Source organism: Brachionichthys hirsutus, chromosome 16 (assembly GCF_040956055.1).
Source record: "Brachionichthys hirsutus isolate HB-005 chromosome 16, CSIRO-AGI_Bhir_v1, whole genome shotgun sequence".
In the NCBI taxonomy this organism is placed as follows: Eukaryota; Metazoa; Chordata; class Actinopteri; order Lophiiformes; family Brachionichthyidae; genus Brachionichthys; species Brachionichthys hirsutus.
The window spans coordinates 190,001-203,721 of NC_090912.1; the positions used below are offsets into that span (position 1 = coordinate 190,001).

The window sequence follows — 13,721 nt, forward strand, 5'->3', positions numbered from 1 at the left end:
CTATTTATTAGCAGTTCAAAGTGCAGCCTCACAAACTGATCAATTATTGATTGCATTGCACCAGATAGTGAGATCCATTTCCCTTCAGCTCTTGGAGAACCTGATATTGATTATTGATCCGGCCTGTCTGTGGCGCTTTAACTCAGAGAAGAAGAATCCAGCGATAAGTCAGAGTTACGGCAGCCGGCCGTCGTTATCGGACCCGATGCCCCCCCTCCCTGTCCCTTACCGTGCTCGTCCGGTCCCCCACAGGTCGGGTCCCGGCGTCGTCCCCATGGAGGGAGGGGACAGAGTCCGGCGTCCGAGGGGCGGAGACTCGCTCAGACCATGGTGCTCTTCTTCTCCCTGAAGTCCGGGCGGCTCGTGATCACGTGGGCCGCGTCCCACCGCCCCACCGGGGCCGGGGAGCTCTGCATCACCACCAGCCGGATGGGGGACTGGCTCGGCTGCGGGTCGGGGGCGTACTCCTTGGTGGGGTCTTTGCCCCGGCAGTCGTACATGATACACGATATCAGGAAGACCAGGAGCAGGATGACGTAGCTGGCGATGAGGATGCAGAGGTTCAAAGTGACGGGGTCGATCTCCTGGTAGTTCTCCAGAAAGCCCATGATGCCTGCTTCACGCCGGGGGCCCTGAGGGACGCCTCAGAGTTCCTACCGAACAAGCCTGTCTGTCCTCCTCAATCCGTCCTCCCTCGCCTCTCTCTTCCAGGGGAGCGCCGGAGATTAGAGGCTTTGTGGTAAAAATACTTTAATCCACGCCGCTCCCCATCGACGCCGCCTCGACAACCCGTAAGCCTCCCATGATGCACCTGGTCTGTTATGTCATCTGCAGCATCGTTAATTACTGCTTCGGTGTGTGTGTGTGTGTGTGTGTCGGGGGGGCTCGTCCTCATCTCGATTGTGAGTGGGGATTGATGGGGGCCATCTGGCTCACACACGCACTCGGATAATGCTAACATGCTAGCAGAAGATTAATCGCCTGCAGGGAGATGAAAGACATCTCTAAAACGTTTAGGATGATGTAATCTGGACAGATTACCAGCAGCGTTTATGCGTCGGCTTGAGTAAGTAACTTGAGTCCATCCACTTTGTTCTGTCTATCTGGGGCGGGTCTTCCCTCCCTCCTGGGGGTTTTAGGTGTTGGGATTACATATAATCTCACGCTCTGGTTCCAGCATGAAGACGATGAAGACAAGATGTCTCCATCCGAAGTTCCCAAGCTGAGACCCAATCAAAAGGAGACAAAGTCCAGAACCCACGGACTCTAATGCGCCTGATGTTCTGACCCTAATCCTCGTTTGGTTTGATCCAGGCCAGGCTGAGCTCCACGCCGGCCGGCGACCTCATCGATCCAGATCCGATGGAGTCCGAATGGAGTCAAGGAGACGGCGTGGTTCCAGAGACGAGGGCCGCTGAAGAGGGATTATGTCCTAATTCTGGATTAACTCGCTCCAGCTGTGGCTGATTTCAGTTACAGCGTAAAGTTGAAGGCTGTCGGAGACGCATGCGTCCCGTCCCAAAGGATGTGGAGGGACATGCGTGTGGAAGGACATGCGTGTGGAAGGACATGCGTGTGGAGGGACATGCGTGTGAAAGGACATGCGTGTGGAGGGACATGCGTGTGGAGGGACATGCGTGTGGAGGGACATGCGTGTGGAGGGACATGCGTGTGGAAGGACATGCGTGTGGAAGGACATGCGTGTGGAAGGACATGCGTGTGGAGGGACATGCGTGTGGAGGGACATGCGTGTGGAGGGACATGCGTGTGGAAGGACATGCGTGTGGAAGGACATGCGTGTGGAGGGACATGCGTGTGGAAGGACATGCGTGTGGAGGGACATGCGTGTGAAAGGACATGCGTGTGGAAGGACATGCGTGTGGAAGGACATGCGTGTGGAAGGACATGCGTGTGGAAGGACATGCGTGTGGAAGGACATGCGATCGCTTTATTCACTTACGCACAGATTCAATGTTTGGCTGGCAAATGCTTTATTTTCCAGTTTTACAGACACATTTCCTGCAGAAATGTTTTTATTTATTTATGAATGAGTGAGCGAGTGAATGTCGGTGGGGTCAGGAGGACCGATGGCTCGGATGGGCAGCCTGGCCCCCGTCACCTCACCGAGCATGGAGAGCGTCTGTAAAGCGCGATATAAAATCAATGCTTTATTATTATTATTATCAGGAATTTGGTGACGTTTCAAAATGTTTCTGTTTTTTAAATGAGCGAGGACTTGTGCAGTAAATAAAGATCACAGATGACAGTGTTGGCGGTGTTGCCATGGTGATGGGAAGGTGGACCAAGCTGAAATTCTACAAACAGAAAGGTGCCGACAGATGGACATGCTAACAGAGTCCGCTGGCAGTAGCCTAAAATGCTAACGTTTAGTTTTTATGGCGCAGTCGACGGTCCCGCGCCGTGACGCACGTTTTCCTCCGTTACTCGTTACAAGCGCCGTAAATGTCTCACGTTAGCAGCCGGTTTTACACGATGAACAATCTGAGGAGCCACTCGGGAGCCACGCTGATATCTGAACCAACCTGTATTGATCTGCATATTATATAATGTCTTAATCTTAATACGGGGGGGAACCCGTTTACGTATCGATGACGGAGAGTAAAGTCAGGGTGCTGCTGTATTTCAAAATAAAACGTCTTCCGTATTCGGTCCGGAAGTACATCGTTGTGGACTTTACTCTACGTCATCGATACGTAAAACGTCTTCCGTGTTAGATCCAGGCAGGACAGGGCGGGACGGAAGACGACTGCTCAGGTGAGCAGGGGGACCGGTAGGAGAGGACTGGGTGTGTCTTCAGGAAGGAAAGGAGACATGCGGAGCCCAATGGGGGGGGGGCGGGGGGTGTCTCTACACACTCACACGTGTGCGACGTGAGGCCAGAAGGATTGCCAAAGACTGCAAGCTGGGACTGGGAGCAGAGCGAGGAAAGGTCCGGGTGGGTTGGACTCCGGGTCCGGGTCCGGGTCCGGGTCTTCGGTCTCTGGAACATCAGGGTCTGAGGGCTGACTGGGGGGCGGTAAGCAGGGCACGGCGAGGCCTTAGTATTGAACACTGGATGTTAATCACTTCCGCCTGACAGGATTACGAGAAGTGGAACGCCGTTTGTCAACGTTTCCTCGCTCGCCGTGTTGATCCCGGTTGATCCCGGTTGATCCCGGTCCGCGTATCGCCTAGTTAGCCAAATTAAGACCCGCTAACGCCGTCCTATACTCGGGATGATCCGGCTATTAGGAGATTCGGGTTCTGGCGCCGTGTTCTGGCTTAATGCTGTGCAGACCCGAGTAGCGTTTGATCGTATCGATTAAATAAGTCCTGCAGAACGAGATCGGCCGTTTCTGGTTTTATTGATAAACTTGTGGATCGTCTGTGTCGTCTGACCCGATTATTTTTATAGTTTCATGTAGTTTGAACCTGTAGCGACCACATCTGGAATAAGTCTTGCAGAACTAAACCAGTATTTAAAGCAGCCATTTTGAACATTTATGTCAAGAAGAATTGATAAACTTATAGTAAAGATCAAAGCAGATTTTAGTCCATCAATGAGCACCAATTAAGCTGTACCAGCCTCTCAGAACCGGAGGAGGCTCTTTGATGAGAGGGGAACGTCTCCTTTTCTTTCTTCTGAGTATTTCTCACTCTTTCGCTCAGTTATTGGTGGTATTCCTGATTGGTGGTATTCCTGCTCGCTCCGTTATTGGTGGTATTCCTGCTCGCTCCGTTATTGGTGGTATTCCTGATTGGTGGTATTCCTGCTCGCTCCGTTATTGGTGGTATTCCTGTTCGCTCCGTTATTGGTGGTATTCCTGTTCGCTCCGTTATTGGTGGTATTCCTGTTCGCTCCGTTATTGGTGGTATTCCTGATTGGTGGTATTCCTGCTCGCTCCGTTATTGGTGGTATTCCTGTTCGCTCCGTTATTGGTGGTATTCCTGTTCGCTCCGTTATTGGTGGTATTCCTGCTCGCTCCGTTATTGGTGGTATTCCTGATTGGTGGTATTCCTGTTCGCTCCGTTATTGGTGGTATTCCTGATTGGTGGTATTCCTGTTCGCTCCGTTATTGGTGGTATTCCTGATTGGTGGTATTCCTGATTGGTGGTATTCCTGCTCCCCGGGAACGTCCATAAATCAGCACGTTCTCCGTCTCTGTGTCTGACGGAACGTAAACGAATAAATCCCTGGAATCAGGACGAGCCGCTGATCTCAGGTCAGAAAAGGCTTCGTCTGACTTCAGGAAGCCGCTGATTTGGGGAGTAGCTGAAGACTGACGTCAGAAAGGGTTAGGGTCAGGGTCAGGGGGTCAGGGGGTCAGGATCCACCGCGGCACACAAACCACGCTCATGGGAAATACAAAACGACTCAGCAAAAGGTTCTGTCAATTTATACATTCCTGGAGACAGTACTTTGACATATTTTCCGTATCCATGGCAACAGACAAACAGAACTAGCTTCTTCTACGCTGCATGAATTAAGATGAAGCGGGGCATTAGCGATCATCTGCCCCTCATACCCCCCCCCCCCCCCCCCGGCTGCTCCACCGGGCCCATCGAGGCAGCTGATTGGCTGCGTGAGGCTGAACCTTTTATTGGGATGTTTGACAGGCGGCACAATACAGAGCCCGTCGGCGCCGTCCGACCCGGAAAGGCCGGGCCTCGGAATAAATAGATGCTTAGAAGCTAGCGGTAGCTGAGCGCTACGCTAACCGACCCACATCCTGCAATAACACTATCGATGCTTCAGAAGTTCTGTTCAGCTGCGGCCCGGCCCGGAAACCGGAGCCTCCATTGTTCCTCTCCTTTACACCAGCCGGGCCTGCAGCAGCTGGAAGTCAGAAAACATCTGGTGTTCAGGATGCCATCAGAACCAGAGACGAACACCCAGCCGGTCCCGCGGTGGTTTTAAGGCTCCAACGGTCTGTGATGGACCCAAACACATTATTCTGCTTCTGGTGAATATCCAGAACAGAACTCCGTCAGGACCACGTCTTTATCGGCACGCCGGGGACGAGCCAAAGGAGGTTCTGAAGGAGCTGAAGCTGCTCCAGCCGGGCCTGGTCCAGAAGGTACAACAATAACCCGGCAGGACGAGGTTTTCCGACCCGTCACAAGAAACAGAGAGGCAGCGAACGTCAGGAAAAGAGGTAGCTAATTCCGTACACTTAAAACCCAGACTAAAAGAACCACTGGTACCGGTTGGTCTGGATCCAAAACGTCTGTCCCAGCCGTCCTCCAGGAACACAAGTCCCTTCATTCTTCCGTCCGAAGCCCAGAGCCCGTTTACCGTCACAGAACCAAGAGGTCCCTGCGTCTCTCAGCGCCGACCCACGGTCCCGTCGGGACGGTGAACACAAGGGGAGGGGCTGTCCTCCGGCGCCTGCGGGTGCAGCCATTGGTCTGTTCCTGAAGGGGGAGGAGCCGGCTCAGTAGTTCCGGATGCTGAAGAAGCCCACGCTGGTCGGCGACTCCTTGACGGTCACCGTAACCAGGTTGGCCGTGACGTCCGTGACGAACACGTGTTCTATCAGACTCCGGGTCGGCTTCCAGTCCTGGTTCTGGACCGCTGCAGAGTCCCGTCCGGTGGAGTCCTGGTCGGACCCCGAGCTGCTCTCGTCTTCCCCGGTGCTGGTGTCGTTAGCTTTGGCTTTCTGGGGCTCTTTGGAGGCCGGTCTGTCCTGCTGGTTCTGGACCGCTGAGGGGGTCTGCAGCCCCTCTGTGCCGGGCTGGGTCTTTCTAACTGGTGGTCTTCCGGCGCCGTTTGGGCCCGTCCCATTTCCAGGCGCACCGCTGCGCTGCAACAGTTTGTTCTGAAGGTTGAGTGGCTGAAGGCCAGAACCCTGAGCGGCCCGGCTCAGCGAGGACGCCGCTGCTTTGGTGCTGGGTGTCCACGCCGGGGCCGGCTCAGGGCTCCGGGCCTTCTTTTGTCCGTTGGGGGGACTTGGGGTACGTTTGGACAGACTCGCGTTCAGAACCGAGAGTCCTCTTGATTTGGGGTCCAGACCCGTCCCGCTGTTCCTGCTCTGGCTGCTTTTGTTCAGGGACGGGGACGCAGGTCGGACCGATCGGCCTTGGGTCACAGAGGTTCTGTTCGAGCCGCCCACTGGATCTCTAGCGGAGCTGCGGTGGAACCCCATGAAGGTGAAGCTCGCTGGGTGGACCGGCTTCTTGATCGCCCCTGGGAGTTCTGCGTCCGTCGGCGTCTTCAGGACTTTACCAGAACCCTTGTTCTGTTGGACCTCCTTCCCTTCGGGGCTCAGAAGCTTCTTGGTCCGTTTCGTTGGGGGTTCCTGCTTAGCCATGACGATCTGGGCCTTCTTCTGAGGGACGGGATGAAGGTCTCGCGTCCTGACGCTCGGGTTGGCCCGGTCGTCTTCGTCCTCGTCGTCCGATGAGGACGAAGACGAGGAGCAGGAGGACGAGGAATCCGAAGGTGATGATGACCCAGATGAAGAGCTGCTGGACTTTGGAACTTCAGGCACGTCCTCCTGCATTTGAGAGCAGATGTTAGATCGTGTTCTGTGCCGTCCAGTCCAGTTCAGTTCTGCACGGTCCGCTTGGAGACGGGCCTACCAGGATCTTTCTGGGCCGTCCTCGGGGCCGCTTCCCTTTCTTTCCCGTCAGAAGCTCCTTTTCTTGTTCTCTAGAAAAGACAAAGCAGAAGGTCCAGTCTCCGGTCCAGTCTCCGGTCCGGGTCGGACCGGGACACGACCCGGACCGGAGACTCACTTCTTGTTGAAAGCGGCCAGCAGTCGGGGGTCCAGGATGTTCTCCTGTGGCTCCCAGCTGTTGTGTCTGAAACACAGAGGAAGATCAGCACCTGGGACAGGTGTTTAGAGGAAGACAACGATCACAGGGGACAGGTGTTTAGAGGAAGACAACGATCACCTGGGACAGGTGTTTAGAGGAAGACAACGATCACAGGGGACAGGTGTTTAGAGGAAGACAACGATCACAGGGGACAGGTGTTTAGATGAAGACAACGATCACCTGGGACAGGTGTTTAGATGAAGACAACGATCACAGGGGACAGGTGTTTAGAGGAAGACAACGATCACCTGGGACAGGTGTTTAGAGGAAGACAACGATCACAGGGGACAGGTGTTTAGATGATGAAGACAACGAGCACCTGGGACAGGTGTTTAGAGGAAGACAACGATCACCTGGGACAGGTGTTTAGATGACGAAGACAACGATCACCTGGGACAGGTGTTTAGATGACGAAGACAACGATCACAGGGGACAGGTGTTTAGATGACGAAGACAACGATCACAGGGGACAGGTGTTTAGATGACGAAGACAACGATCACAGGGGACAGGTGTTTAGATGACGAAGACAACGATCACAGGGGACAGGTGTTTAGATGACGAAGACAACGATCACAGGGGACAGGTGTTTAGATGACGAAGACAACGATCACCTGGGACAGGTGTTTAGATGACGAAGACAACAATCACAGGGGACAGGTGTTTAGATGATGAAGACAACGATCACCTGGGACAGGTGAGCACTTTAGGGCTAGTGGTGGAGGACAGGAAAACAACCCGTCGATATTTATATCAAATGTGAACGTTGGGCTAGCATGCTAGCATTCATTTCAGCACACCTGCTCTTCAACAGGCTAACAGGCTAGCATGCTAGCATTCATTTCAGCACACCTGCTCTTCAACAGGCTAACAGGCTAGCATGCTAGCATTCATTTCAGCACACCTGCTCTTCAACAGGCTAACAGGCTAGCATGCTAGCATTCATTTCAGCACACCTGCTCTTCAACAGGCTAACAGGCTAGCATGCTAGCATTCATTCCAGCACACCTGCTCTTCAACAGGCTAACAGGCTAGCATGCTAGCATTCATTCCAGCACACCTGCTCTTCAACAGGCTAACAGGCTAGCATGCTAGCATTCATTCCAGCACACCTGCTCTTCAACAGGCTAACAGGCTAGCATGCTAGCATTCATTCCAGCACACCTGCTCTTCAACAGGCTAACAGGCTAGCATGCTAGCTGAATGAAAAACAGGAATATTTTGGCTCCAACGGATCAAAAGTATCCAGAGTGAATGAAAACAGCCGTTTGGACTCTGATTCCGTTAACGGTAACGAGACTGATTCCGTTAACGGTAACGAGACCGATTCCGTTAACGGTAACGAGACCGATTCCGTTAACGGTAACGAGACTGATTCCGTTAACGGTAACGGGACTCTGATTCCGTTAACGGTAACGAGACCGATTCCGTTAACGGTAACGAGACCGATTCCGTTAACGGTAACGAGACTCTGATTCCGTTAACGGTAACGGGACTCTGATTCCGTTAACGGTAACGAGACTCTGATTCCGTTAACGGTAACGAGACTCTGATTCCGTTAACGGTAACGAGACTCTGATTCCGTTAACGGTAACGGGACTCTGATTCCGTTAACGGTAACGAGACCGATTCCGTTAACGGTAACGAGACTCTGATTCCGTTAACGGTAACGGGACTCTGATTCCGTTAACGGTAACGAGACTCTGATTCCGTTAACGGTAACGAGACTCTGATTCCGTTAACGGTAACGGGACTCTGATTCCGTTAACGGTAACGAGAGCGTTATAAATGTAATTACAGCGAGGAAGAGCGACATGAAGGACTATCCGTGTGGATCCGGATCCTCGGGCCGGGCCCGATTGCATTCGGTCAGAACCGGTTGTGAAGACCTGCCGGGTCAGAACAAAGGGCAGAAAGTGGGACCTCTGCGTCCCTGCCCTGTCCTCGCCTTCAACCCCCACCCGAAGGCCGCGGGTCTACCGGAGCCGGGCCTCGGCCCGGTGGACCCGCCGTAATAACAAAGCCAGACAGAAGTGGAGCCCGAGCCGAACTGCATGCTGGGTAGTTAATTCATCAATAATAACCAGCCTCTGACTGGTTTCAAGTTGAACACATAAAAACTAAAGGCTTCCCTCAGTGAACAAAAGAGAAGCTGGACCGGAACCACCAGGAGCCGGTTCGGCCCGCGGTGGTCGCTTTCATTGTTTGGGGCTTACTTGGACGACCACCCCCTCCACTTCACCAGGAACTCCGCCTTTCCCTGGAAGAAACCGAGAAGAAGGATTGAAACGGCGACCGGAACCGGGCAGGCGAACACAGGACGGGTTCGGAACCGGACCTTCCGCAGCCGCTTGCTCAGGATGCACTCCGCGTCAAAGACCTGCTCCCCGACGGCGCTCAGCTCCTCCATGTCTGCCTTCGTCCCGCATCAGGAGACGACGGGCGCGTCCAGCCAATCGCAACGGGCGCGCGCGGGAGCGGAAGTTCGCAGCGGCGCCTTCACAATAAAGGTCTTCTCTGCGTCGGGTCCGGCGCTGGTGGTTGTGGAGATTGGACCGAACAGCTGGCTTCTGTTCGGGGTCTGATGACGCTTCAGCTACAACTGATGGTAAACTTCATTCAGATAAACAAAGAGCCGATAAGAGATAAGAACGGGTTGAAACAACACTTTAATGGACGCCGCCATTCTGTTAGCATGCTAGCTAGCGCGCGGACACATTTACGCTGAGCGAGACCCTTACCGGCCACCGTCCTGATGTCTCGGGCCATTCTGTTAGCATGCTAGCTAGCGCGCGGACACATTTACGCTGAGCGAGACCCTTACCGGCCACCGTCCTGATGTCTCGGGCCATTCTGTTAGCATGCTAGCTAGCGCGCGGACACATTTACGCTGAGCGAGACCCTTACCGGCCACCGTCCTTATGTCTCGGGCCATTCTGTTAGCATGCTAGCTAGCGCGCGGACACATTTACGCTGAGCGAGACCCTTACCGGCCACCGTCCTGACGGGAGGAGTCGGTGTAGAAGCTCATCGTCGTCAAATTAAACCAATTTCTTCTCAACTCGTTACGAAATGTTGTTTGAAACGTGTCACGGATCATCATGAAAAGGTTCGAGATTGTTCTTGAACCAGGAAAAGGCAGTGAATCAGAATAAATGGTTTTAATGTTGAAATGTAATGTTTGTTCTTCTGGATCAGAACCAGGGGACATGATGGTTCCTATCGGACCCCTCTATGACTGGGATTTCTGGGGAGTGAATTTAATGCAGATTTTATGAGATGTGAAGCCTCCATTATAAGTAAATGGGGAAATCCAGATGTTTTAGTATCCAGGCGGGGATCTGGATCGCTCTCAGAATTTTATGGATTAAATTAGACCAGGACCGTCTCCAGATTAATCCAGATCCAGCCAGCAGCTCTTCTGAAGTCCTGCTGGCAGAAACGGAAGCTCCTTTGCGGACGTAATAAAGAGGATTCATCGAGTCACGTTAAGACATTTAATCACGTGAAAACGTGCTAATCAATCTGAACCAGATGAGGCTGGTTGATTAGATTTCACCCAATGATTGATTTCTGTTTTCATCTTCTGGAGGATAGGTTGGTCTTCTTGATCTGAAACAGAAAAATCAATAAATGAGACAAACTGTAGCTGTTCAGGTGAAACACAACTGAGTTTTATTTCATGACACGAGTCAGTTTGTGTGCGTATGATATGAAATCAATGACCTTCCGTTGCGTTTGTTCTTGAGTAAGCTCTTTGCCGTCAGCGCTATAAAGAGTACCACCAGAACTCCGGCTGCTGCAGCCAGTCCGATGAAGACGTGGTGGACATCGTCCACACGGCCACCTGAAAGCCGAGGGGACAGCAAGTGTCCCGTCAGACGGAACCTGTTCTGGGTTTATTTGGTGTCTCCAGATGGACTCTCTGGAGACACGTCTCTGCTGCTGGACGTGCTGCCCCCCCCCCCCCCCCAGCAGAGGCATGGTTCCGGATTCATGTTTACTTTGCAGCTTGTAATGTTATGAATTCTTGCAGTAGAACCTGCAAGGAGGCCCTGGCTGGTCTGACCCAACTCACCCCAGGTGGTGGCGCCGGTGGCCAGCATGTGTTTGGTGGCGTTCAAGTGGCCGTCGTTGCTCTCCGGCGTGATGCCCAGGATGTGACACATCAGGGCGTAGATGTTCACCGACTCAAACGGCCCCACCTCCAGGTTCTTGTGGAAGGCGGGCCCCACGGCCCTGAAGAAGGCCTTCATGTCCAGCTCGTTGTTGTCGAAGCCGTGCTCCCCCTTGTTGAACTGGACCGGAACGAACTGCAAAGAGAGGCAGAGCAGCCGCTTCTCTGAATCAGCCAGCAGGGGGGGGTGTTGACCAGCCCCCCACCAGAACCGGACCCTGTTTCTGCAGCCCTAAACACTCAGAGTGCACGTGATGAAACATCATTCATGCTTTTATCTTTTATCTTTATCGTCTCTGAAATCAAGTTTGGGAGAGAGCGCCGAGTCCAGCATGACCAATCACAGCAGACTTTACTGAACCCACGAACCCTAACCGGTCCTGGTGCTGCTCAGACCGGACGGACCCGGACTATCCGGAGGACCTTTAACTTTAACCGAGGAACTTTATGGTCATCGTGGAGAGAAGCCAGTTTCACCACTTCGAGATTGTTCGGGGGCGGGGGGGGGGGGGGCTGTAGGAGAGATCAGATTGAACCAGAGATTAGATATGGGTCATAATCTGTTACTAAGTAAGCGCTGGCGTTTACTCCAGCTGTCCTTGTCTGTGATTGGCTCAAACCGAACCAGTAATACCTCCGCATACGAGCTCGGTCCAGTGACGGGTTATACTGGTATGTCGAGCTATTACTGCACTTTGTACTGGATTATCTTGGTCAGTACCTTGAAGTTCTGATCCTCAGCCTGACTAAGCGGTCGGTTCTGGATACCTGAACCCGGAAGGGTCGGGCTGGCCGATAACGCACCCCATTGATCAGGTATCCAGGGTCTGCGAACAGGACGATGGGCAGGATGCGCTCGTTCTTGGAGTAGTGCAAGCGCTCTGGCATCTCCTCCTTCTTGAACACGTTGAGATGTGGATGGGCCCCCTTCAGGGCCTCGTAGACCTGGTCCAGCTTCCCTGGCTTGGGCAGCAGCATCCCGGATGGACCGTAGTCCACCAGGTGGAAGGACAGGTCTCTGAAGGAGAAGCCGGGGATCTCGGACAGGGTGATCTCTTGGACCGCGTCGTTTCTGTGTATCGTGGTCATGCCGTGGTCGGCCGTGATGATGATGTTCAGGTGGTCGGTCAGCCCGTGCCGTCCGGCTGAGTGTCGGATGTAGCCGATGGTTCGGTCCACTTGCTTGACCATCTCACGAACCTGTGGGGAGTCGGGACCGTATAGGTGCCCGGTGCCGTCTGGCTCCCCAAAGTACAACGAGACAAAGTCCAGATCCTCGTCCCTGAACCAGCCCATCACTTTGTCGGAGTTCTTTTGCCAAGCGGTCTCGTCGCCATAGTCGTAAACTGGTGGCTCCACTTCCTGCTTCACAGGAACCTCGCCCTGGTATCGGGCAGGTGAGCCAGGAAAGTGAAGCGTGCCGGCCTTTAAGCCCTGGAAAAGAAAATGTTTAGAATGACTTCACGCAGAAACCAGGATGGCGTGCAGCAGCAGCTTCCTGCGTGCAGCTTCCTGCGTGCAGCAGCAGCTTCCTGTGTGCAGCAGCAGCTTCCTGCGTGCAGCAGCAGCTTCCTGCGTGCAGCAGCAGCTTCCTGCGTGCAGCAGCAGCTTCCTGTGTGCAGCTTCCTGTGTGCAGCTTCCTGCGCGCAGCAGCAGCTTCCTGCGTGCAGCAGCAGCTTCCTGTGTGCAGCTTCCTGTGTGCAGCTTCCTGCGCGCAGCAGCAGCTTCCTGCGTGCAGCAGCAGCTTCCTGCGTGCAGCAGCAGCTTCCTGCGTGCAGCAGCAGCTTCCTGTGTGCAGCTTCCTGTGTGCAGCTTCCTGCGTGCAGCTTCCTGCGTGCAGCAGCAGCTTCCTGCGTGCAGCTTCCTGCGTGCAGCTTCCTGCGTACAGCTTCCTGCGCGCAGCAGCAGCTTCCTGCGTGCAGCTTCCTGCGTGCAGCTTCCTGCGTGCAGCAGCAGCTTCCTGCGTGCAGCTTCCTGCGCGCAGCAGCACCGGTCTACCTGAAAGGTTTCCGGTCGGCGGCTCAGACCTGTCTCTGCGCCGTGATCCAGAGGGGCAGGGTCCAGTTGTCCCACCACTCGTCCACAAACAGGGTGGCGTAGTACGGCTTCTTCTGGCCGCTGGTGGTGTCGAACCACATGTTGTGGACGACCCCGTGGTTCTCGACGTAGCGGCCTGCAGGAGACGTCCCCGTCAGTCCTCGCTCAGCGGGACGCGCTCGAGTGGCGAGGTTGATCTCTTTACCTGTAACCAGGGTGAAGTGCGACGGGCTGGTGACGCTGAGGAACGGCGGCGTGACGTACAGCGCTTTGACGCCATCCTCGGCCATCTGGTCCATGTTCGGCGTGTCCACGCCGCGGTCGTAGTCCCACCGGAAACCGTCGAAGGAGATCAGCAGCACCTTCTGCTTGCGTTGGGTTGCCGGAGCGGCGAGGACAGCGGCGGCCCAGAGGAGCCAGAGGCTGGCGGTCCACAACATGTCGCAGGAGCTCGGCAGACCGGATCTGACTCACCTCGAGCCTCCGAGCAAAGGTCCAGCCACTTATCTTATCTCATCGATTGGACAGACCCGGCAGGAAAGGACGACTCCTCCTCAGTGTTTCCGCTCAGATCAGCGTCCATCAGGCTCGAGCTAAAGCTTCGACCTGCTCTTTATTCAGAGGTTCAAAGGAATCGTTCATCAGCTTTGATTTACCTCATTAATATTCATTAGCTGCTTGTGTTAACGC

General features: G+C 54.2%; 3 protein-coding genes across 3 annotated transcripts; all 3 read right to left on the reverse strand.

Annotated features, from left to right (window-relative positions):
* Positions 1–279: 279 nt before the first annotated feature.
* On the reverse strand, positions 280–608 carry LOC137905350 (small integral membrane protein 36-like). Its single transcript, XM_068749578.1, has one exon. It carries the CDS (start codon positions 606–608, stop codon positions 321–323), a length of 288 nt encoding a protein of 95 aa, XP_068605679.1. The 3' UTR covers positions 280–320.
* Positions 609–5,435: 4,827 nt separating this feature from the next.
* Positions 5,436–9,227, reverse strand: cbx2 (chromobox homolog 2 (Drosophila Pc class)). Its single transcript, XM_068749686.1, has 5 exons — positions 9,156–9,227; positions 9,034–9,077; positions 6,739–6,804; positions 6,583–6,652; positions 5,436–6,497 (listed from the first exon to the last, which is right to left on the reverse strand). Exons 1-5 carry the CDS (start codon positions 9,225–9,227, stop codon positions 5,436–5,438), a joined length of 1,314 nt encoding a protein of 437 aa, XP_068605787.1.
* A 962-nt stretch (positions 9,228–10,189) lies between these two features.
* LOC137905444 (ectonucleotide pyrophosphatase/phosphodiesterase family member 7-like) lies at positions 10,190–13,471 on the reverse strand. The gene is made up of 6 exons (XM_068749687.1): positions 13,237–13,471; positions 13,022–13,167; positions 11,799–12,428; positions 10,896–11,130; positions 10,544–10,664; positions 10,190–10,268 (listed from the first exon to the last, which is right to left on the reverse strand). Exons 1-6 carry the CDS (start codon positions 13,469–13,471, stop codon positions 10,190–10,192), a joined length of 1,446 nt encoding a protein of 481 aa, XP_068605788.1.
* Between the last annotated feature and the right edge of the window lie 250 nt (positions 13,472–13,721).

What these genes read in the sequence shown, in the direction of transcription:
- LOC137905350 (XM_068749578.1), bottom strand. Translation starts at nt 608, where the DNA reads ATGGGCTTTCTGGAGAACTACCAGGAGATCGACCCCGTCACTTTGAAC.
- cbx2 (XM_068749686.1), bottom strand. Translation starts at nt 9,227, where the DNA reads ATGGAGGAGCTGAGCGCCGTCGGGGAGCAGGTCTTTGACGCGGAGTGC. An exon ending in TGGAGGGGGTGGTCGTCCAA is followed by an intron (nt 6,805 to 9,033) that starts GTAAGCCCCAAA and finishes TCTGTGTTTCAG; the next exon opens with ACACAACAGCTGGGAGCCAC. An exon ending in CTGGCCGCTTTCAACAAGAA is followed by an intron (nt 6,653 to 6,738) that starts GTGAGTCTCCGG and finishes TGTCTTTTCTAG; the next exon opens with AGAACAAGAAAAGGAGCTTC.
- LOC137905444 (XM_068749687.1), bottom strand. Translation starts at nt 13,471, where the DNA reads ATGTTGTGGACCGCCAGCCTCTGGCTCCTCTGGGCCGCCGCTGTCCTC. An exon ending in GGATCACGGCGCAGAGACAG is followed by an intron (nt 12,429 to 13,021) that starts GTCTGAGCCGCC and finishes TTTCTTTTCCAG; the next exon opens with GGCTTAAAGGCCGGCACGCT. An exon ending in CACCGGCGCCACCACCTGGG is followed by an intron (nt 10,665 to 10,895) that starts GTGAGTTGGGTC and finishes CTCGGCTTTCAG; the next exon opens with GTGGCCGTGTGGACGATGTC.